This window comes from Erythrolamprus reginae, chromosome 3 (assembly GCF_031021105.1).
Source record: "Erythrolamprus reginae isolate rEryReg1 chromosome 3, rEryReg1.hap1, whole genome shotgun sequence".
Lineage (NCBI taxonomy): Eukaryota > Metazoa > Chordata > Lepidosauria > Squamata > Dipsadidae > Erythrolamprus > Erythrolamprus reginae.
Window position 1 is genome coordinate 82,922,427 of NC_091952.1, and position 24,221 is coordinate 82,946,647.

The window sequence follows — 24,221 nt, forward strand, 5'->3', positions numbered from 1 at the left end:
TGGAAATGTTTATTAATAATTATGATTCCGCTCTGAACATTTTTCTTTGGATTAGAAATGTGCAAAAGCTAAAAACGCTAACAAGGCATCTGTTGTTTTCTGTGCTGCAGATCCTTACTTAAAGGGTATCAATGCTATGAATAAATTGATAATTTTTATTTCACTCCAAATTATTGGTTTTTAATATTATAGCAATAGTAACTTGTTTAATCTACTTGTTTTATATTCATCTTTTGGTGTTTCCATTCTAATCATATTCTTTGGATGTTAAGAATCTGATATTAAAACATCTGCAAGTGAACAACCAAACTTTGAAGAGCATCAAGGATTATTCCTCTGGGTCATCTTTAGCTGCTTTTCAGTCATCTGAATGGGAAGCTAGCAACTTTAAATTGCACAGAACTAAATGTAGCCTTGTAGGATTGTAGCTTACAATGACAACTTTGATATGTTTTGCAGGCTCTTTAAGACTGTTTATATTAGTATAGAGACAAATTTAAAAGGGAAAGCAGTTCTAATTATCTTTTCCAGTTTTATAGTATAGATAACTTGATTTACGACCCCAATCGAGGCTGAAATTTGTGTTGCTAAGTGAACCATTTGTTAAAAGAGTTATTAGTTTAGTTTAGTTTTATTGGATTTATATGCCGCCCCTCTCCGAAAACTCGGGGCGGCTAACAACAATCATAAACAATGTGCAATAAAATCCAATACTAAAAGCAAATTAAAACCCCTTAATATATAATGCCCTATTTTACAACTTTTCTTTTTTTAATTTATTTTTTTTTAGAAAAAACTTTATTTCATTCTAAACACATATAAACAAACATAAGAGTCTACGGAGAGGGGCGGCATACAAATTTAATTAATTAATTATTATTAATAATAATAATAATAATAATAATAATAATAATAATTGGACAGTGTCCTATTTCTTATTCTCCGTACTGAAGGAGCGGGTCCAGCAGTCACATGGGTTGCTCATGTCCAATCCGGTGGAACTGAGCCTAGTATTAAAAAAGCTTGCCGGATCCGCCCCTTCTCCAGAATTCGCTCAGTTCGCATATCCTGCGGTTGTATTGTGATAGCTCGTTCAACATACTAACACCTTCCCTTCGATCCTTTTCTTCAAAAGTAGTAAGATTTGTTTTATCATTATTATTTACTTGCACTAATAGCGCCAGCCGTTTGCGGCTCGGCTTTTTTCCTTTGGAGAAGTTGCGGTTTCGTTTTTCCCCCGGCGGTTTGCCGGTTACGATTCCTGCGGCCGCTTGTGGATTCTTCTAATCCTTTGGCCTGGAGGTCCTGGTGCAAGTATTAATCTATTGAATTATTGATTATTTATTGTATACAAAATATTTAAGGGCTTAAGAAATACCTCCTGCGGAGTGAGACGCCTTCTAGTCTCCTGGACTTAGTCGATCGCTTCCCCTTTAAGTAATTACGGAGCGATTTTTTCGGCGCGAAGGCCTTCGCGCCCTTTTTAAATCTAGGCCTCTCGTGTTGGCCTCCTGCCAGCCGCGTAGGCCTCAGTCCACCGCGTGGATCCCGGAGCGGGCCTTGGGGGTCCCAGGCTAAATTCTCCACCGGCTAAGCCTCCAACCAGAGTGCCTTGGTTTACTTAATTATAAAGTTTAGGGAGGCTGGCCCCGCTGGATTTGGGGGCACGAACTCTGGGTTTGCCCAGATTGTCCTCAAGTTTCAGCAGCTTCGAGGCCTCGAAGCAGGATCCATTCCTCTTGGGAAGTCCTTGAAATTCTTCTCCTTATTATTCAGTTATTGGCTCAGCCTTGTCTTCTGTTAATTGTCAGACTATGGCTACTTTTCCCAAGAGAGGCACAACTAAAGGTCCCAGAGAGGCCAGGCCTACAGGCGATGAGATTACTAGTATCCCCCAGGCCTCTTCCTCCTCTTCTCCAGGGGCCCGCCCCTCGACCAAGGTCACCAGGGCCGAGAAGAGAAGGGACCTAGCCCTACAAAAGATCCATGACAAATCAGCAAAACGTTTGAAAGTGCAGGCCCAAGTAATCAGTAGTCAAGACCCCCCAGAGGCTTCTAGTCTACCTCCTTCTGGGGTCCCTGTGTTATCTCTGGATGAGCCAAACCTAGACAGACCCCAACCTAACCTATGGGGCATAGGTCCAGAGGAACCAGATATTATTGAAGATTCCCCCCAGCCAGGATCTTCCCAGGCCTTTAGGGATTCTTCTGCCATTTCTGCTGATATTTCCAATTTACCTCCTGAGTTCCAGTCTATATTTGCTGTGCTGTCCAAAGCCATTGATGCCAAACTCTCCACCATCAATGAGCTTCCCTTACCTCTTCCTCCTTCTCGTTCCTCCCGCCCTTTGGGTTCTTCCCCAGCGGTTAGAGTTCCTATTCAGGATGATTCAGATTCCTCCCAGGATGAATATGAGGATATAGAGGATGATGAGGATCCTTTTCAAGGCTTATCAGATGATGAGGAATCCCAAATAAAGGTTCCTCCTCCAATTACTATTTTCCCTTCTCAATTATTCAAATCTCTCCTCCTCAAAGCTAGAATTTCTACGGGATTAGCGGCCCAGGAGAAACAAGCCTCCACTTCCACTGATCCCCCCGAGGAGAATTTACCTTACTTCACAGAGGAACAGGAGGATAACGAGGTAATTCCTATGCCTAAATTGTTTAAAGATGCTTTACTCAAACAGTGGGAATTTCCAGCATCTGGCCTTAATCCCTCCACCAAGGATAGAAAGTTGTACAAACTTTCCTCTTCCTATGAAGAGCTTCTATCCTTTCCCAAACCAGATGAACCTGTCAAGATTCTTCACTCGGCAGCGGCTGTGCCAGGCGAGGCGGAGGAAGTCCTCCGCCCAGAGGACAAGCGCATTGAGCAAATGCTCAAAAGAGGATTCACCGCTGATTCCTGGGCCATTAAAAGTTCTGCAGCGGCTTCCTTTTTCTCCAGAGCCATGCTGCTGTGGCTTCGCCAACTTCAACAGCATATTCCTCCCGATGACTTGAGAGGTCAACAAGACTTCAACAAGGTCTTTGCAGCTGCCCAGTACGTGGCTGATGCCACCTTGCAATCTACCAGATTTTCTGCTAAGTCTATTGCAGCTTCCACAACGGCAAGAAGACTCCTATGGATTCGCCCTTGGCAAGCGGGAGTTCGCCAGAAGTGGCAGTTATCCCAGGGTCCCTTAAAGCGCGACCTTCTCTTTGGTGATCTTCTGGATCCACTCCTCACGGAGACCACGGACAAGAAGAAAGTTTTGGGTCCAACCACAAAAAAGGCTACCAAAACGCAGTCCTTTCGTCGCCCAGGGCGCCAGCAAGATCAAGCGGCTTCCTATCAGAGATCTCCAGGTCAGTATTCCCCCCGCTTTCGTTCCCAAGGTAGGAACTCCAGGGGTAGAGGGTTTCGCTTCCAAAGGGGAGCTTCCTCTAACAGGGCTTCAAAGAAACCTAGATGGTAATCCTACCTCTATTCCCATAGGGGGTCGCCTAGCTCATTTCGCCTCTAATTGGCGTCTCACCTCCAAGGACCCTTGGGTCATTGACACTGTTCAATCAGGCCTTCTTTTAGAATTTATTTCTCCTCCCCCTAAACGTTTTATTTCCTGCCCTTCTCCCAGGTCATCCTCAGATTGTAACCGTATGGAGGAGGCCATTTCTCATCTATTGTCCATCAGAGCCATTCAACCGGTCCCTTCCGGTCAGGAGGGCCTAGGTTTTTACTCCATCCTATTTATGGTTCCAAAGTCCTCCGGAGGTTGGAGAGCTATTTTGGATTTAAAGAAACTAAACCTATTCATCAAATATAGGAAGTTTAAAATGCACTCCTTGTCTTCTATTTTGGCCGCCATTCACTCGGGAGATTTCATGGTCTCCTTAGACCTCACTGAGGCCTACCTTCACATCCCTATAGCCAAATGCCACAGAAAATTTTTACGTTTTTCCTTTCAAGGCAGGCATTTCCAGTATAGGGCGATGCCATTTGGCCTTTCCTCGGCCCCTCGGGTCTTTACAAAGCTCTTGGGGTCCCTGGCGGCCTATATCCAGGCGTCTCCCATCCACATTTTATGTTATCTTGATGATATTTTGATTCATGGGAACTCCCTAGAGAGAGTGAAAACAGACCTTTCTGTCACCATGTCAGTCCTTCAGGACCATGGATTTTCCATCAACTTTGAAAAAAGTCACCTCCAACCTTCCACATCCATTTCTCACCTGGGATCCATTATTGATTCAGAATCCTCCCAGGTTTTTCTCTCTCCCGAGAGAAAACTCAGTATAGTGGAGTTAATTTCTAACATTTTATCTAATTCTTCAGTATCCATAGTTACTCTATCTTCCCTTTTGGGGAAGATGGTGTCATGCATAGGCATCATTCCCTGGGCTCGCCTTCATGCTAGGGAACTCCAGTGGCTCCTGTTACCTTTTCAGAGATCGGGGCACAGCAGCTCAAATCGACGCATTGTCATCCCACTGAGTGTTCGCAGATCCTTCAAGTGGTGGAAGTCTCCGGCCATGGACAGAGGATCCCCGTTCAGGTGCCCGGATCAATTTGTCATCACCACAGATGCCAGTCTATCGGGATGGGGCGCCCACGCCCAGGGGATGATAGCCCAGGGCACGTGGTCCCCGGAGGAAGCTTCCAGGCCAATCAATTGGCTAGAGTTAAGAGCCGTTTCCCTGGCTCTGAAGCATTTCTCTCCTCGCATTCCCAACCGGCACGTTCTCATTCTCACCGACAACATTGCCACAAAAAGCCATATCTGCAGACAGGGGGGCACGAGATCCAAGGCTCTCATGAGGGAGGCCCTCAAGTTGGGCCTTTGGGCGGAAAAACATCTCCAGTCGCTCCTAGCCGATCACATCTCGGGGAGTCTCAACGTCCAGGCGGATTGGCTATCCCGAGCAACGATAGACCCAGGAGAGTGGAACCTCCATCAAGACCTGTTCCATCAAATCACCCTCAGATTCGGCCTACCAGTCCTGGATCTCTTCGCGACCAATGCGAACGCCCAACTCCCTCGCTTCTATTCCAGATTTCCATCCCCGGGAGCGGAAGCAATCAATGCCCTCCGGAGTCCATGGCCTCCAGGCCTACTCTACGCATTTCCTCCAATTCCAATCCTCCCGGACGTGATTCACAAGGTCCTCACCGAGAGGGCCCGAGTAATCTTAATCGCCCCTCATTGGCCCCGCCGGCCCTGGTTCGCGGATCTCCAACAGCTGTCCGTCCAGGACCCTTGGCGACTCCCCGTTTCGGGGGATATGCTGCGGCAGGGGGCCTCTTTCCATCCAGACCCGGAGTGGTTCCACCTCACCGCCTGGCTGTTATCAGGAGAGATTTAGAACTGCGTGGTCATGACCCCGTTTCAGTGGAGGTCATTTTAAAGGCCAGAAGGGGTTCGACCAATCGAATCTACGACCACACGTGGTCCAAGTTTCACCAGTGGTGTCTACAGGAAGGTCTCTCCCCTCTGTGCATCCCCATACACAGAATTATTTCCTTCCTTATGCAAGGCTTCCATAAAGGACTTTCCACCAGCACCCTCCGGCGTCATCTGGCAGCCATTTCATCTGTCCTAGGGGGTCCCCGCAGACAGCCTCTCCGATCCTTCCCTGAAGTTCAGGAATTCCTCAAGGGCATAGCCAACCTCAGACCTTCCAAGGTCCACAGGTATCCATCCTGGGATTTGCCACGGGTTCTCCATTCCCTCACGCAGGCACCATACGAACCCCTAAAATCGGCGTCCCTCAGGTACCTATCCTTTAAGGTAGCATTCCTGGTGGCTATTACCTCTGCCCGACGCATTTCGGAGCTGGCTGCCCTCTCAATCAGGCAGGACCTTTGCCAATTCCATCAGGACAAGGTAGTCTTGCGACTGGACCCCACCTTCTTACCCAAGGTCAGTTCCATGTTCCACAGATCTCAGGATATTGTCCTACCTTCCTTCTGCCTCCAACGAGACCATCCCTTGGCAATTAGATGGCACACCCTGGATCTCACCAGAGCGCTGAGAATATATATCCAACGCACAGGACCCTTTCGGAGGTCAGAAGCACTTTTTGTAGCCTATCATCCCAGAGTCATGGGGGCCAAAGTGTCTTCAACAGTAATAGGCCGTTGGATCAGAGGGACTATATCTAAGGCCTATGAGTCGGCCTCCCTCTCAGTTCCAAGGAACATCACAGCGCATTCCACCAGGAGCGCAGCCACCTCGGCCGCTTGGGCGACTCAAGCCCCGTTGGAGGAGGTCTGCAAAGCAGCCACTTGGGCCTCGCCAAATTCCTTCATCAGGCACTACAAAATTGATTCTTACGCTTCAGCGGACGCTGCCTTCGGCAGAAGGGTACTCCAATCCGTTATCTCACACGATAGCAAGCTAATCCCACCCTAGGGACCATCTATTGGGTATGTCCCATGTGACTGCTGGACCCGCTCCTTCAGTACGGAGAATAGGCGTTGATTGCTTACCTGAACGCCTCTTCTCGTACGGTGAGCGGGTACAGCAGTCACTTCCCGCCCTTGTATGTGTCTTCTTTACCTTCCTATATCTTTCTTCCTCTAACAATGAGAGTTGAACACTACAGAGCTTCACAACTGAGCCTAGTCTATGGATTCGCGAATTCTGGGGAAGGGGCGGATCCGGCAAGCTTTTTTAATACTAGGCTCAGTTCCACCGGATTGGACATGAGCAACCCATGTGACTGCTGTACCCGCTCACCGTACGAGAAGAGGCGTTCAGGTAAGCAATCAACGCCTATTTTCTATTGTGATATTTCTATATTACTAACTTTTAATATTTCTAATACTATATACATTTTATTACACATAGGTCTTACATTGGTACCTATCTTATTCAAGTGATCCTCTTTTCTTTCCCTATTATTTAAGTTAGTTGACCATTTAATTGGTTGTCTTTATTTCATTTTTTGTTTTTCTGTACTTTCTAACCAAGAATAGAATTTGTTCCAGGTTTAGTGGTATTCCGACTCATCTTTATCTTTTATTTCCATTGTTAATTTATCCATTTCTGTACAGATCATGATTTTTTAAATAATTCATCTTCAGTTGGTAGGTTTATACTTTGCCATTGTTGTGCAAAAATTAATCTCACCGCAGTTGTTATGTGCAGGATTAAGTGAATTTGACATCTGTAGTATCTTTCATGGGTTATTCCCAGTAGAAATACTTCTGGTTTTCTTTCAATTTTCTTTTCCAGTATCACCTTTAACTATTTTTGAACTCTGCTCCAGAATATTTTTGTCTTGTTACAAAGCCACCACATGTGGTAATAAGAACCATTCTCTTCTCCAATGCGCTGCTAAGGAGAGTGCAACGTGGGTTCAACTCTTGTCTGTGGAGACATTTTGTGGAGATATTCACTCACCATAATACAGTGGTACCTCTACTTAACAATGCTTCTACTTAAGAACTTTTCTAGATAAGAACCGGGTGTTCAAGATTATTTTGCCTCTACTTAAGAAGCCAAGCCCGGAAAAAATTCCCAAGAAATTTGAGAGCAGCATGAAGGCCCGGCCAGTTTCCTGCCATTCCCCCTGGGTTTCTCTCTCTGGCGCAGTGTATGGAAGGCCGCCTCGTGCTGTGTGTATGGGAGGCACGTGCTCCTCCTTGCTGCCTCAGAGTCCCTCTTTTTTTTTAAGCCTTAAAGTTTTGGATTTTTTTGATTCCCTTCACCTCACCTTCTTCCTTCGGCAGCGACTGTCCTCTTCTTCGTCCTCCTCCTCCCACCCAAATTCTGAGCTTTTATTTCTTTCCTATTGGGTTTGCACGCATTATTTGCTTTTACATTGATTCCTATGGGAAAATTGATTCTACTTACAAACATTTCTACTTAAGAACCTGGTCACGGAACAAATTAAGTTCTTAAGTAGAGGTACCGCTGTATCTGATGCTTTCCAAACCATCAGATTTATTCTAGCTCTTTCTAAGCACAGGTTTAAGCAGGGGTGAAATTCAGGAGGTTCTGGAGAACTGGAAATTTTTAGTAGTTTGGAGAACTGGCAAATGCCATGTCTGGCTGGCCCTAGAGTGGTGTGGAAATGAAGATTTTGCAGTATCCTTCCCCCAGGAGTGGAGAGGGAATGTGGATTTTGCAGTATTTGCAATATTTTGCACAGAACCGTTTGGGATTTTTTTAAAATTTCACCCCTGAGTTTAAGTGTTCTTTTGAAAAACAAAACAAAATATGAAAGATTTTTTTAGATTTGTTTTTAGTGCTGTCTTTAAAAGAATTTTGGATTTGTGCTTCAAAAAACAGCAGTTGAAGGTTGATTGAAAGCAGGAAAAAGCCAGCTTCTCTGCCAGCTTCTAAGAGAAACAAAAGGTTGATGATAGTTTGACAGAATAAAAATGGGAAAGGAATGAGAGATAACTACTGTATTTCAGTTTTTTTTAAAGGCTATTAAACTAAACAGCCATTCTGTCATTAAGTACAGAAGAATTTTGTTGCTGTACTTTATTTTTTAAAAAAATAAGCCTGACCGTAACTATCTGCTTACACTGTTTTTTTAATTAATATTTTTATTGATTTTTATAATATAAAACATACACAGAACATATAACATGTGCTCAGTGATCCCACCACCAGACAATCAATCATACACCACCACCAGTTGGGGGTATTTCTTATATAAATCATTTAAACCCAAGAGTGAAATATTTCTTTACATATTATAGAGTGATTCCAACTTGTTTCTTATAGCTTGGTCTCGGATCCTACTCACCATATATTGTCTTACCTTGTCCTATCTCCCCATCAGCTGTTGCAAATCAGTTTCATTAATCGAATTCATCCTTTTATCCATAATCTCGAATTGAATGTGGTTCACAATATACCTATACCAATTTTGCATTGTCCATTTTGTCGCGTCTTTCCACCCCAAGACTATTACCGCCTGAGCGCTCTCTATCGCTGCTTGTTTTATTTCTCTGTATTCTCCCATCTCACTACTTTTTACTAATACTGCCATTTCCTTAGTAATCGTCCATCTTATATTTAATATCCTATTAATATCCTCTTGCACTTTTTGCCAAAAGTTCTGCACCACTGGGCATTCCCAGAGCATATGCATAAACACTCCTTTATCTTGGCACCCATGCCAACAGATACCTTTAACGTTCTGCTGAAAATGTGTAAGTTGAAAGGCATGTAATACCACTTATGTAATATTTTCCTTCTCATTTCCCTAATTCTTGTATTCCTGATTTTCCTTATATTCTCTACTGTATTTTCCATCTCTTGCACCTCTACTTGTATCTCATTTTGCCACCATTTAGTCAATCCTTGGATCACATCCCCGTCTGACTTCACTACATCTTATATATATTGCTTGCTTGCACCTTAGTACCCTCAGTTTTTTCTCTTATTATTTTCTCTACCTCTATTTCCTTCCTAAATAGTGCTTCTTTATTCTCCCTTTCATTCAGATATTTACATATTGCAGTTATTTGTAGCCATCTTCCCTTGCCCAGCCACCATTCTATACGATTTCTACTTGGCCTCCCATCCTTCTCATATAACTGTTCTATCTTAGTTATCCCTCCTGCCTTCAACTCTCCTATACCCCTATTTAAATTTATTTCATTATCTTTATTTGTTACATAAATCGATGACAGTTTTGATTTATATAATCCTATTTTACCCTGCCATTTTTTTCCAAATTTCCATAGTCCCTTTCATGGGACCTATTAGTTTATTTAAGTCTCTCCTATTCCACTTTATAACGATTAATTCTCTATTCTGAAGAATGAAGAATCTACTTACACTGTTGAACAATTAATACTTAACATAATTCTCCTCCTATTAAATATATTGAAGTATTAGACAACAAATACAGAGCTTGGCACAGTAGAAAGACATAAATTGAGTAAATAAAATATAAGAGGGTTACTTTGTGGGGAAAATAGGGGGAGGGAATAGAATAGAATAGAATTCTTTAGTGGCCAAGTGTGATTGGACACTCATGGAATTTGTCTTTGGTCCATATACTCTCAGTGTAGATAAAAGAAAATACACATTTGTCAAGGACCATGAGGTACAACACTTAATGATTGCCATAGGGTACAAATAGCAATCAATATTATTTATTTATTTTTTGATTTGATTTGATTTGATTTGTATGCCACCCCTCTCAGCAGACTCAATATAAATTGTAAGGATACAAGCAATAAGTTATAGTCGTACAGTCATAAGTGGGAGGAGATGGGTGAGGGTAATGATGAGAAGACTAATAGTAATAGTAATGCAGTTTTAGTGAATAGTTTGACAGTGGTGAGGGAATTATTTGTTTAACAGAGAGATGGCATTCAGGAAAAAACTGTTCTTGTGTCTAGTTGTCTTGGCGTGCAGTTTTCTATAGGTAGAACACTCGTTTTGAGGGTAGGAGTTGAAACAATTTATGTCCTCTGAAGTCTGTGTCTGTCTTATTGGGTTACAGAGGTGCAGATGACATATTCAGTAATTCCTCTGTAGAACTGTATCAGCAGCTCCTTGGGCAGTTTGAGCTTCCTGAGTTGCATTAGGTATTCCCAGGAAGCTCCCTGTATAGAATAGGCACTACTACTCCAGTGAAGTTACCATATGAAGAGTTACCATATTTTGAAAATATCTTACTTAAGAGATTTGTAGTTTTGGGCAGATTACAAGGTTCATTATTGCAATCTATCACTGTTCTACAGATATAAAGTTGAATGAAAGGAGCCATCTTTACATAATTTTTGGGTTGCTAAAAATGACAGTAACATTTAAAAATGTATATTGACTCTGGTTTCATGATACAAGCAACCAACTAATGAAGTAAGGTTTATAAAATGCATGATTCAACTTACACCATAGATTACATAGTCAGTATTGGTGACCAATAGAAAACTGCCATGCATGCCAAGATGATGCAATATTGGCTAATATTACATCATCAAATTCTATAAAAGTCATAGTATCTGTTCCTTGGCGAGTTAGACCATGTTTTATTGTTTTATGCTAATAAATTTAGTTATGCCTCAAATCTGTTTAAATTAGGTTAATTTCTGCTATATTTGCAATGAAGTTACTTTTGTATCCCCAAAACAAAGGATCACAACCGTGATTAAGAAAGCCTACAACTTATATTTCAATTGCAAAATAGTAGACCAGGACAAAAACTGGGCACCACACATTTGTTGTAATTCACGTGCATCGAGATTTGTCCAATGCTTGAATGGGAATACGCCTTCTATGCCAATGATTTGGAGAGAATTATTTGGAGAGAATAATTGTTACGTTTGTATGGTGCTTCCAACTGAGAAAGGTCTTACTAAGAAAAAAAAGTTGTTTGTGCAGTATCCAAACATTCCATCAGCAATACATCCAGTACCTCATGGAGAAGGACTACTGATTCCAGAAGCACCTGAAACTTTCGTAGTTGAATCCAGTGAGGAAGAACCTCAGGAAGCTTGTAGTGATGAAAAAAAAACTTATATCCGCTGAACTGCACCTCATAACACAAATGGAATTGAATGACCTAGTAAGAAATCTGGATCTTCCGAAGAACAAGGCAGAGGTTTTAGGTTCAAGATTAAAGCAGTGGAATCTCCTGCAAGTGATGTTCATACATCTCTATACCATGACCGTTAAAAAGATCTTCTTCCATCCTTTGATCAGGAAGGTGACAACAAATTTTCTTGGAAACAATAAACCGGCAAACTACAAGGAAGTGGTTGAAAATCTCATCCAGGCCTACAAAAATCTTGGTTGTAACATGTCCTTAAAAATTCATTTTCTACACTTTCATCTGAATTTCTTTCCATCAAATTGTGGAGCAGTGAGTAACGAGCATGGGGAATGCTTCCAGTAAGATGTTGCAGCTATGGAAAAAGATATCAAAGTAAATGGAGCCCATCAATGCTTGCAGACTACTTTGGACAATTGTAAGAGACAATCCCTTCCTTAAATACAAAAGAAAAGTCAAGAGAAGCAAAAGGGACACAAACTGAAGGCAAGATTAATGAGAAATTTAAACTTTTGAACATTTTAAACTTGTTTACTAATTTCATTTTTCTTGATAAACAAATACAATAGATTATATCACATATTCACTGTTGAGAATATAATGCATTTAATTTTAATAAAAATATACATGTTTATATCTACATATTACATTTTGGTGCATTATTTGCCTGTTACCTGTACTTGGAAAATGTAAAATGTCTGTTGCATGAAAATGAGTGGCAACTAACAAATTTCATTATTATATTTGAATTCAGCATGTGAAATTCATTGAGAAGTGGCATATTTCATTTCTAAAACTAAAATGAAAATTTGTAGGACAGTGATTAGACTGGAAGCAGGAACAGTCAACTTACCAACCAATCATTCAGTAACAATTTAAAGTCTTTATAGTGCCGAAAAATAATTTTACAAACAAATCACAACATTCTTGGCAGGCCTTATTCACATGATAATTATTATAGTTAGTACACATTGCACTGTGCCTGTCTTCTGTTTTTGTTTTTATTTTCTTTTTCATCCTGATCTGGCATATTGCTGTTGTTTCAGTGAATCTTTCAAAGTGTCCCTGTAAATAATGTTATTGGTGTCTAGTTTATAGGTATTATTATAAAATACACGATTATTTATATAGCCCTATAATATCCCAGGATGCATGGCAATTAATAGGGGGATAGATCTTTGTGTGTATATGTGTAATAAAAATGTACTTCAGTTTTATTTTCCCTCTGAGTTATTTTGATGTTTATACTTGTGTTTCTCTATTTAAAAGCTAAAGCTTGGCATAAATTTAATAATAAATACATATCGCAATAAATGAATTACTCAGTTGTGATTTTGGTGAGGGTTATCTTACCTAATTTGTAGATCTAGATAGATTTTACACAGTACTTGAAATTATGTTTTAATGCAAGAAAATATTCATGACTTACATTTAACAATATGGGATCAAGTTGTCTTAGCCAGTGTTTCTCAAATAGTGGGGCAGACCCCCTGGGGGGGCACTGAGCAATGTCAGGGGAAAGTGTGACCCTGAGGAATGTGCTTTTTTTGCTGCAGGGAGTAGGGTTTTTTTTGCAGTGAACAATAGCACACAACACAGAGTAGGAGATATGAACTATGTATAACAAACCTTAAGAAACACCATGGAAAAATATTTAACAGGGATGAAAAGAAAGGAGGGAAGAGATGGAGATAGTGAGACAAATGTAAGTCTCCCGAAAGCCAAGATGAGGAAATATGACAAAGCGTATATAGTGCTTGGGACTACGGTGGGAGGCAAGGAAAGACCGGTATGTTTACTGTGTCTAAAAATGTTGGCAGTATACAGCATGAAGCCAAATAAATTAAGGTGCCACTTAAACACATTACATCCCAATCACACTGACAAGCTGTTTGAATTTTTTCAGCGAAAACGTGCTGAGTATTGCAAACAATCGTCCCGGAGGAAAGTTAGGGGGTGCGAAATGTTTACTTCTTCCTGGGGGGGGGGTGTTGGGGGTTAACAGAAAATAATTGAGAAACACTGTCTGAGGTTTGGAAGAAAGATTGGTACAATTGGTAAGCAGATAATAGTAGACAAGATTGCAAGTCAAGATACATCCAAATAAAGCTTTCCTGAATAAATCAGCTTAAATCTAATTAGTAATTGAGTGGTCCAAATTGTTTCAGGAGTTAAAGTCACATAGTGAGTCAATCCAATAGTTCAGATTAAAGTAAATTACGTTAGTAAACAGAAGAACAAGCATCACAAACTAGCAATCCAAACAGTTGTTTCCAACAAAGACTAAAGGCAAAGCAGCTGCAGAAATCTATCTGCAGGTTCCTGGCTGCAATTATTCATTTCTCACTGTTTGCCTAATGAGGAACCTCATTGAGGAGCACTGCTCTGCTTGCTACTTCATACATCTCGTAATGGTGGTGGTGGGGGAGGACCTAGGGATTGTGCCTCATCATCTGACTGCTTCAGTTAAACAGGAGATGCCTCGGGCTGCTTAGTCTCAAATGATTCCTGGATTAATGATTTCTGAAGCTGCCAATCCACGGTTTCATCTGGAACAACATTGTCAATTCAGATTCTGAATTGTGGCTCATACCAGAGATGGTTTATAGGACTTAAACCCAGGATATCTTGCTGGTTTTGACATTTTGGCCTCCATAATAACCCTGCAGAGCCAAGTTATTTGAGGGACTGCCACTTGCCAATTACAGTTCTCTATCCTACCAGACCTAGTATAGAGGGCATGTTGCAGTTTCTGTCATTTAGAGAGTTACATTTGGTGGACCCAAAGGATGCCTTCTGGGCTGTGACATCCATGTTGTTAAATGTCTTCTTCCCGAGATTAGGCTGGTACTATCAGTCTTGACTTTCCGAAAATCTTTCAAGACCTGGTTGTGCCATTAGGCCTAGGTACCACAGGAAACTGGCAATAAGAGAGCTCAGTTATTATTAAGCCCCCAATTATTTTAGCTGCATTTTATGTTTTAAATGGTTTTAATCATAATAATTGTTATTTATGAATTGTTGGTTTTTTAAAACTCTGTAGTAAACTCTAATACGTTGCCCAAAGTCACTTGTGAGATGGACATCTATATAAATTTGAAAAATAAGTACAGTTGGCTATATAAAGGAAAATAACATTTGATGTAAAATGCTTTTATAAATGCAACAAACAACTGTACTTCTTTATCTTTGAAAGAGTTTGTGGGACTGAAGCTTTCTTATGTAAAGATTGTGTTACCTTTTTGCAAAATTCATTTAAGGGGATTTCTTTTTCTTTTCTTTTTTTTTCCTTTTCTTTTCTTTTGAGAATACTTTCAAAACCTTTTTAAACAGCTGTTCTTGTAAGACTCCCTTAATGCAACTTCTGAAAATAAAGAATATATCCTTATATACTGCTTTGAACATATTCCTGACTAAAAATTTCTATGAAATATAATATTTAAAACGAGTCATCCCATTTCTAGGTATGGTGATGTAATTTCAGTAGTTAAGTTATTATGGTAAAGTAAAGTAAATATTTAATTAAAATGACCTTCTTTTCTTTCAGGTTTTCAGGGTTGGTGTTTTAATAAGTATGATTCTCGTGGCTAATTTATGGGGTTAAATTCTCAGTCTAGCCAAATTAATGATAAGTGAAAAATGAAATATTCAGTTTCTTCCATATTAAAACTGATACTGGTTTATTTGAGAATATTTTTCTTAAGTGCTTAAGGATAACAATATCTTTCTTTCTTGTGTTTTTTAGGACATTTGGGCTTCCAAGACAGTTTTGTCACATCAGGTGTTTTCAGTGTCACTGAGCTAGTGAGAGTCTCTCAAAGTAAGTATAATAATTATGGTACCTATTTTTTTTAATTACCCCACCTCATATAATGATTATAAAAATGAAACTATTAATTACATATTAAAAGATCCAATTTTACCAAATTAAAAAAATACCTTGCAAGTTTTATCGTAGTGGAAAATTAAATCTGTTTCTAGTGTGGCAGATATCAGAAAGATACAGCTGATTAGACTGTTCTAGTATCAATACCACTGCTTTGGAATGAGTCCATAGGGGCAAATTTTGTCATTTCATTGAACTATTTGTATTGGATGGCCAGAACAAGAATAGATTAGGACCTCTTGTGGCTCAAAATGAGACGTGAATAATTTGCTATTTGTGGTACCATGCAAGCATAGACACTTTCAGCATCAGTCATGCTCTGTTCTCAGGCTGGTTTTTTAAAAACATAATTAAATTTTAAAAAATTAATGAAAGCTCATATGCTTTAGTGTAACATTCCAATATCCAGTGTCATTCTGAGATCATTATAGTGTGTGTGTGTGTGTGTATGATGTGTATGCATTAATGTGTGTATATGTGTGTATGTATGTGTATATGTACACACATACATATATTTTTGCTGATAATGAAAAGGAAGGGAGACTAGTATAGATCTATTTCAAGCTATTTTGCTCTCATCAGGTAGCCATACCCTTACTGGGATTTGAACCTGGGCAGTCTGCTTGTAAGGCAGTAGGTTTAACTCTAGGCCACAGTTCTCCTGTCATATGTACATGTATGTACGAGTCTTCGGAGAGGGGCGGCATATAAATCTAAGTAATAAATAAAATAAATAATAAATAAATAAATGTATATATGTATGTCTTGGCATATTCTGGTTTCTTCGACAAGGTCCCACTCATCATCTTCAGACTGGTGCTTTCGGCTTTGATCTTGTCGAAATGTCACCAGGATTCTCTGAAACTTACATGGGAAGAAACCCAAATATGCCAAGACCTACAAACCTGTAGCTATGAAAATCTACGAAAACATGTATGTGTGTGTGTGTGTTTTCGTAGATTTTCACAGGTATAAATTTCTTGCGGAGGCTGCCTGCCCCCTAATCTAAACCATTTCAATGGCTCTGTGTGTGTGTGTGTGTAAATTGGGTAGTTTCGTAAAGAGGCAGCCTACCTCCTAATCTAAACCATTTAAGTGGCAATTGATTTGCTTTCAGAATTAAAACACTGATGAACTGGCTAAATAAATATCTTTATAGACAATAGCACAAAGATTGCATGTCTGTTGTCTGTGACCATGTACATTCAGCAACTGCCTCGTACATTGAATTATAGAGACACAGATTTTAGGAACCTTAAGGATAGGTTTCTATCCTGTTGTAAAATCATGCTTTTTCTTTGTGAAATAGAAGTTCAAATTTTCTGTATTCTGAAATATGGCTTAAGTTTAGGGTTTCTGAGATGTAACCCATACACACTCAGTCTTTTTTTAGCCATTCTTTTGACCTTTACAGAATGCTAATGTCATTAGTCTGAATGGCATGCTGCAGTATGATCATTACCAGTTTGTCAATAATCACTAACAACAGTGAATGAGGAGTACCTGTCACCACCCCATTCTATTGATCAAAGGTTTCTTGGTTATATTTTACTGTGACACAATCTAAGGTCCAAGGAGACAAGGAGAGTGCTTTTGCTTTGCTTGTTGACAACTGTGCTAGGACTTAAAAAATTTAACATTATGAAGATTTTCAGGTTTAGTAAAGTTGAGAGTAAAAAATTTGCTCCAGTGATTATTGCTATTTTCATTTTTTGTAGTTTGTTGATGATAATTTTATTAAAAATTACAATTATAATGATACAAATTAATACATATCCATCCATTATCTATCTATCTATCTATCTATCTATCTATCTATCTATCTATCTATCTATCTATCTATCTATCTATCCATCCATCCATCCATCCATCCATCCATCCATCCATCCATCCATCCATCCACCCAGTAGCTCTTCATTCCCCTGGAGTTGTCACTCATGGAGCTCTTCTTCAGTCCACCATTTCTTTCCTGGAAGCCTTTCCTTACATTTTGTAGTTTTAATTGCAGCAGATTTAGCAACTAAATCCAATGCACCTTTAGAAATACAACCCCATTCATTTCAGTGGAAAGCATTTACCTGCTTGGATGCTATACCTATCAACATTTTCCCATTTAAACTGTATAGAGATCTCTGGGTGTGTTTGAGTTTTGAATCTCAGTTTCAGGAAATATCCCATTCAATGAAATATTCTTAAAGTATTAGCTAAGGATTTATCTCTAACAAACACATCATTCGAAAAAATATGATTGTTTTTGGCTGCTGCTGATATTAAATATATACTCAATATTTTAGATTGCTACCCGGTTCCATTAAAATAATAACTCAAAATCTACAAAGGTTAGATAAACTTACAACATCTGGAAAATAGCACTCTGCTGTTGCCATCAGGTATGTTGAACAGTCTTTGCAATAGTGGACTAGAATAAAATCTTTAGATTGGCATAAGGTGGCACCCTAGTGTTTGGGACTCGCAATAATTCTCCTGTTGTACAGCATGAATCACTGTTGCTTAAGAGCAATAAAGACAATAGTGATTGCTCATGTAGAACATGCCTCCCCAAAATCACCTTGGGAGGTGAAACATCCTCTTTATGACTTGAAAACCACTGTAAGGCTCTCTAGCAAAGCAGCAGCATTTCTCACCAGGAATTTAGTACCGTAGAAATAATGCAGAAGATAAGAGGAGAATGAAATTGAAGAGGAGAATGAAAGTTAATACAGATAGTTCTTGTGACCAGTGTTCCCTCTAATTTTTTTTCGGGGTGAGCGGAAAAGTATAATGTCTGAGCGGCAGTCCCTTTGGCCCTGGGCAGCATATAAGTATAAATAAATAAATAAATAAATAAATAAATAAATAAATAAATAAATAAATAAATAAATAAATAAATAAAGTGAGTGTGGGCGTACGCTATCACACATGAGCAAGTTCTTGCATCCATAATTCTATCCTTTCTATGTCTTCCTCCCTCTTTCCTTTCTATCTCTCCCTCCCTCTTTCCTTTCTATCTCTCCCTCCCTCTTTCCTTTCTATCTCTTCCTCCCTCTTTCCTTTCTATCTTTCTCTATGCTATCACACATGAGCAAGTTCTTGCATCCATAATTCTATCCTTTCTATCTCTCCCTCCCTCTTTCCTTTCTATCTCTCCCTCCCTCTTTCCTTTCTATCTCTCCCTCCCTCTTTCCTTTCTATCTCTTCCTCCCTCTTTCCTTTCTATCTTTCCCCCCTGCCTTTCTCCAAGCCCTTCCTTTTCCCTCTCCCTATCCTACTACCCCCCTCTCCCTCTTTCCTTTCTATCTCTCCCTCCTTCTTTCCTCCCTCCCTCTTTTCTTTCTATCTCTCCCTCCCTCTTCTCCGTACTGAAGGAGCGGGTCCAGCAGTCACATGGGTTGCTCATGTCCAATCCGGTGGAACTGAGCCTAGTATTAAAAAAGCTTGCCGGATCCGCCCCTTCCCCAGAATTCGCTCAGTTCGCATATCCTGCGGTTGTATTGTGAATGCTCGTTCAACATTCTAACACCTTCCCTTCGACTTTTCCTTCAAAAAAGTAGTAAGATTTATTGTCTTTATTCAATTACTTGCACTAATTGCGCCAGCCGTTTAAAAGAAAAAAAGAAATAAAGCGGCTCGGTTTTTTTTCCTTGGGAGAAGTTGCGGTTTCGTTTTCCCCCGGCGGTTTTGCCGGTTACGATTCCTGCGGCCGCTTGTGGATTCTTCTAATCCCTTGGCCTGGAGGTTCTGGTGCAAGTATTTATCATTGAATTATTGTTTTATTATTGTATACAAATATTTAAGGGCTTATAAAATACCTCCTGCGGAGTGAGACGCCTTCTAGTCTCCTGGACTTAGTCGATCGCTTTTCCCTTAAGAAATTCTACGGAGCGATTTTTTCGGCGCGAAGGCCTTCGCGCCCTTTTTTAAAAAAAAACCTAGGCCTCTCGTGTTGGCCTTCTGCCAGCCGCGTAGGCCTCAGTCCACCGCGTGGATCCGGGAGCGGGCCTTGGGGGTCCCAGGCTAAATTCTCCACCGGCTAAGCCTCCAACCAGAGTGCCTTGGTTATACTTAATTGCAAAGTTTAGGGAGGCTGGCCCCGCTGGATTTGGGGGCACGAACTCTGGGTTTGCCCAGATTGTCCTCACGTCTCAGCAGCTTCGAGGCCTCGAAGCAGGATCCATTCCTCTTGGGAAGTCCTTGAAATCTTCTCCTTATAATTTAGTTATTGGCTCAGCCTTGTCTTCTGTTAATTGTCAGACTATGGCTACTTTTCCCAAGAGAGGCACAACTAAAGGTCCCAGAGAGGCCAGGCCTACAGGCGATGAGATTACTAGTATCCCCCAGGCCTCTTCCTCCTCTTCTCCAGGGGCCCGTCCCTCGACCAAGGTCACCAGGGCTGAGAAGAGAAGGGACCTAGCCCTACAAAAAATTCATGACAAATCAGCAAAACGTTTGAAAGTGCAGGCCCAAGTAATCAGTAGTCAAGACCCACCAGAGGCCTCTAGTCTGCCTCCTTCTGGGGTCCCTGTGTTATCTCTGGATGAGCCAAACCTAGACAGACCCCAACCTAACCTATGGGGCATAGGTCCAGAGGAACCAGATATTATTGAAGATTCCCCCCAGCCAGGATCCTCCCAGGCCTTTAGGAATTCTTCTGCCATTTCTGCTGATATTTCCACTTTACCTCCTGAGTTCCAATCTATTTTTGCTGTGTTGTCCAAAGCCATTGATGCCAAACTCTCCTCCATCAATGAGCTTCCTTTACCTCTTCCTCCTTCTCGTTCCTCCCGCCCCTTGGGTTCTTCCCCAGCGGTCAGAGCTCCTATTCAGGATGATTCAGAATCCTCCCAGGATGAATATGAGGATGTAGAGGAGGATGAAGACCCTTTCCAGGGCTTATCAGAGGATGAGGAATCCCAAATAAAGGTCCCTCCTCCAATTACTATTTTCCCTTCTCAACTATTCAAATCTCTCCTCCTCAAAGCTAGAATTTCTACGGGATTAGCAGCCCAGGAGAAACAAGCCTCCACTTCCACTGATCCCCCGGAGGAGAATTTACCTTACTTCACAGAGGAACAGGAGGATAACGAGGTAATTCCTATGCCTAAATTGTTTAAAGATGCCTTACTCAAACAGTGGGATTTTCCAGCCTCTGGCCTTAATCCCTCTACCAAGGACAGAAAGTTGTATAAACTCTCCTCTTCCTATGAAGAGCTTCTATCTTTTCCCAAACCAGATGAACCTGTCAAAATTCTTCACTCGGCAGCGGCTGTGCCAGGCGAGGCGGAGGAAGTCCTCCGCCCAGAGGACAAGCGCATCGAGCAAATGCTCAAAAGAGGATTCTCCGCTGATTCCTGGGCCATTAAAAGTTCTGCAGCAGCCTCCTTCTTCTCCAGAGCCATGCTGCTGTGGCTTCGCCAACTTCAACAGCACATTCCTCCAGATGACTTGAGAGGTCAACAAGACTTCAACAAAGTCTTTGCAGCTGCCCAGTACGTGGCTGATGCCACCTTGCAATCTACTAGATTTTCTGCTAAGTCTATTGCAGCTTCTACAACGGCAAGAAGACTCCTATGGATTCGCCCTTGGCAAGCGGGAGTTCGCCAAAAGTGGCAGTTATCCCAGGGCCCCTTAAAGCGCGACCTTCTCTTCGGTGATCTTCTGGATCCACTCCTCACGGAGACCACGGACAAGAAGAAGGTTTTGGGTCCAACCACGAAAAAGGTTACCAAAACGCAGTCCTTTCGTCGCCCAGGGCGCCAGCAAGACCAAGCGGCTTCCTATCAGAGATCTCCAGGTCAGTATTCCCCCCGCTTTCGTTCCCAAGGTAGGAACTCCAGGGGTAGAGGTTTTCGCTTCCAAAGGGGAGCTTCCTCTAACAGGGCTTCAAAAAAACCTAGATGGTAACTTTTCCTCCATTCCCATAGGGGGTCGCCTAGCTCATTTCGCTTCAAATTGGCGTCTCACCTCCAAGGACCCTTGGGTCATTGACACTGTTCAAACAGGCCTTCTTTTAGAATTTATTTCTCCTCCCCCTAAACGTTTTATTTCCTGCCCTTCTCCCAGGTCATCCTCAGATTGTAACCGTATGGAGGAGGCCATTTCTCATCTATTGTCCATTAGAGCCATTCAACCGGTCCCTTCCGGTCAGAAGGGCCAAGGGTTTTACTCCATCCTATTTATGGTTCCAAAGTCCTCCGGAGGTTGGAGAGCCATTTTGGATTTAAAGAAACTAAACCTATTCATCAAATATAGAAAGTTTAAGATGCACTCCTTGTCTTCTATTTTGGCCGCCATTCACTCGGGAGATTTCATGGTCTCCTTAGACCTCACTGAGGCCTACCTTCACATTCCTATAGCCAAATGCCACAGAAAATTTTTACGTTTTTCCTTTCAAGGCAGGCATTTCCAGTATAGGGCGATGCCATTTGGCCTTTCCTCGGCCCCTCGGGTCTTTACAAAGCTCTTGGGGTCCCTGGCGGCCTATATCCGGGCGTCTCCCATCCACATTTTAGGTTATCTTGATGATATTTTAATTCATGGGAACTCCCTAGAGAGAGTGAAATCAGACCTTTCTGTTACCATGTCAGTCCTTCAGGACCATGGGTTTTCCATCAACTTTGAGAAAAGTCACCTCCAACCTTCCACTTCCATTCCTCACCTGGGATCCATTATTGATTCAAAATCTTCCCAGGTTTTTCTCTCTCCCGAGAGAAAACTCAGTATAGTGGAGTTAATTTCTAACGTTTTATCTAATCCTTCAGTATCCATAGTTACTCTATCTTCCCTTTTGGGGAAGATGGTGTCATGCATAGGCATCATTCCTTGGGCTCGCCTTCATGCTAGGGAACTCCAGTGGCTTCTGTTGCCCTTTCAGAGATCGGGGCACAGCAACTCAAATCGACGCATCGTCATCCCACTGAGTGTTCGCAGATCCTTCAAGTGGTGGAAGTCTCCGGCCATGGACAGAGGATCCCCGTTCAGGTGCCCGGATCAATTTGTCATCACCACAGATGCCAGTCTATCGGGATGGGGCGCCCACGCCCAGGGGATGATAGCCCAGGGCACGTGGTCCCCGGAGGAAGCTTCCAGGCCAATCAATTGGCTAGAGTTAAGAGCCGTTTCCCTGGCTCTGAAGCATTTCTCTCCTCGCATTCCCAACCGGCACGTTCTCATTCTCACCGACAACATTGCCACAAAAAGCCATATCTGCAGACAGGGGGGCACGAGATCCAAGGCTCTCATGAGGGAGGCCCTCAAGTTGGGTCTTTGGGCGGAAAAACATCTCCAGTCGCTCCTAGCAGATCACATCTCGGGGAGTCTCAACGTCCAGGCGGATTGGCTATCCCGAGCAACGATAGACCCAGGAGAGTGGAACCTCCATCAAGACCTGTTCCATCAAATCACCCTCAGATTCGGCCTACCAGTTCTGGATCTCTTCGCGACCAATGCGAACGCCCATCTCCCTCGCTTCTATTCCAGATTTCCATCCCCGGGAGCGGAAGCAATCAATGCCCTCCGGAGTCCATGGCCTCCAGGCCTACTCTACGCATTTCCTCCGATTCCAATCCTCCCGGACGTGATTCACAAGGTCCTCACAGAGAGGGCCCGAGTAATCCTAATCGCCCCTCATTGGCCCCGCCGGCCCTGGTTCGCGGATCTCCAACAGCTGTCCGTCCAGGACCCTTGGCGACTCCCCGCTTCGGGGGATATGCTGCGGCAGGGGGCCTCTTTCCATCCAGACCCGGAGTGGTTCCACCTCACCGCTTGGCTGTTATCAGGAGAGATTTAGAACTGCGTGGGCATGACCCCGATTCAGTGGAGGTCATTTTAAAGGCCAGAAGGGGCTCGACCAATCGAATCTACGACCACACGTGGTCCAAGTTTCACCAGTGGTGTCTACAGGAAGGTCTCTCCCCTCTGTGCATCCCCATACACAGAATTATTTCCTTCCTTATGCAAGGCTTCCATAAAGGACTTTCCACCAGCACCCTCCGGCGTCATCTGGCAGCCATTTCATCTGTCCTAGGGGGTCCCCGCAGACAGCCTCTCCGATCCCTCCCTGAGGTTCAGGAATTCCTCAAGGGCATAGCCAACCTCAGACCTTCCAAGGTCCACAGGTATCCATCCTGGGATTTGCCACGGGTTCTCCATTCCCTCACGCAGGCACCATACGAACCCCTAAAATCGGCGTCCCTCAGGTACCTATCCTTTAAGGTAGCCTTCCTGGTGGCTATTACCTCTGCCCGACGCATTTCGGAGCTGGCTGCCCTCTCAATCAGGCAGGACCTTTGTCAATTCCATCAGGACAAGGTAGTCTTGCGACTGGACCCCACCTTCTTACCCAAGGTCAGTTCCATGTTCCACAGATCTCAGGATATTGTCCTACCTTCCTTCTGCCTCCAACGAGACCATCCCTTGGCAATTAGATGGCACACCCTGGATCTCACCAGAGCGCTGAGAATATATATCCAACGCACAGGACCCTTTCGGAGGTCAGAAGCACTTTTTGTAGCCTATCATCCCAGAGTCATGGGGGCCAAAGTGTCTTCAACAGTAATAGGCCGGTGGATCAGAGGGACTATATCTAAGGCCTATGAGTCGGCCTCCCTCTCAGTTCCAAGGAACATCACTGCGCATTCCACCAGGAGCGCAGCCACCTCGGCCGCTTGGGCGACTCAAGCCCCGTTGGAGGAGGTCTGCAAAGCAGCCACTTGGGCCTCGCCAAATTCCTTCATCAGGCACTACAAAATTGATTCTTATGCTTCAGCGGACGCTGCCTTCGGCAGAAAGGTACTCCAATCCGTTATCTCTCACGATAGCAAGCTAATCC

The 24,221-nt window shown here is 42.4% G+C and overlaps 1 protein-coding gene across 5 annotated transcripts in view; it reads left to right on the forward strand.

Moving 5' to 3' along the window:
* The window catches only part of NFIA (nuclear factor I A), a 418,929-nt gene that overhangs the window by 276,900 nt on the left and 117,808 nt on the right, over positions 1-24,221 (forward strand). For all 5 annotated transcript variants that reach the window (XM_070746027.1, XM_070746032.1, XM_070746029.1 and 2 more), the window contains one exon: positions 15,254-15,328. In XM_070746027.1, coding sequence (XP_070602128.1) covers positions 15,254-15,328 — 75 coding nt within the window. The remainder of the gene's footprint in view (positions 1-15,253; positions 15,329-24,221) is intronic.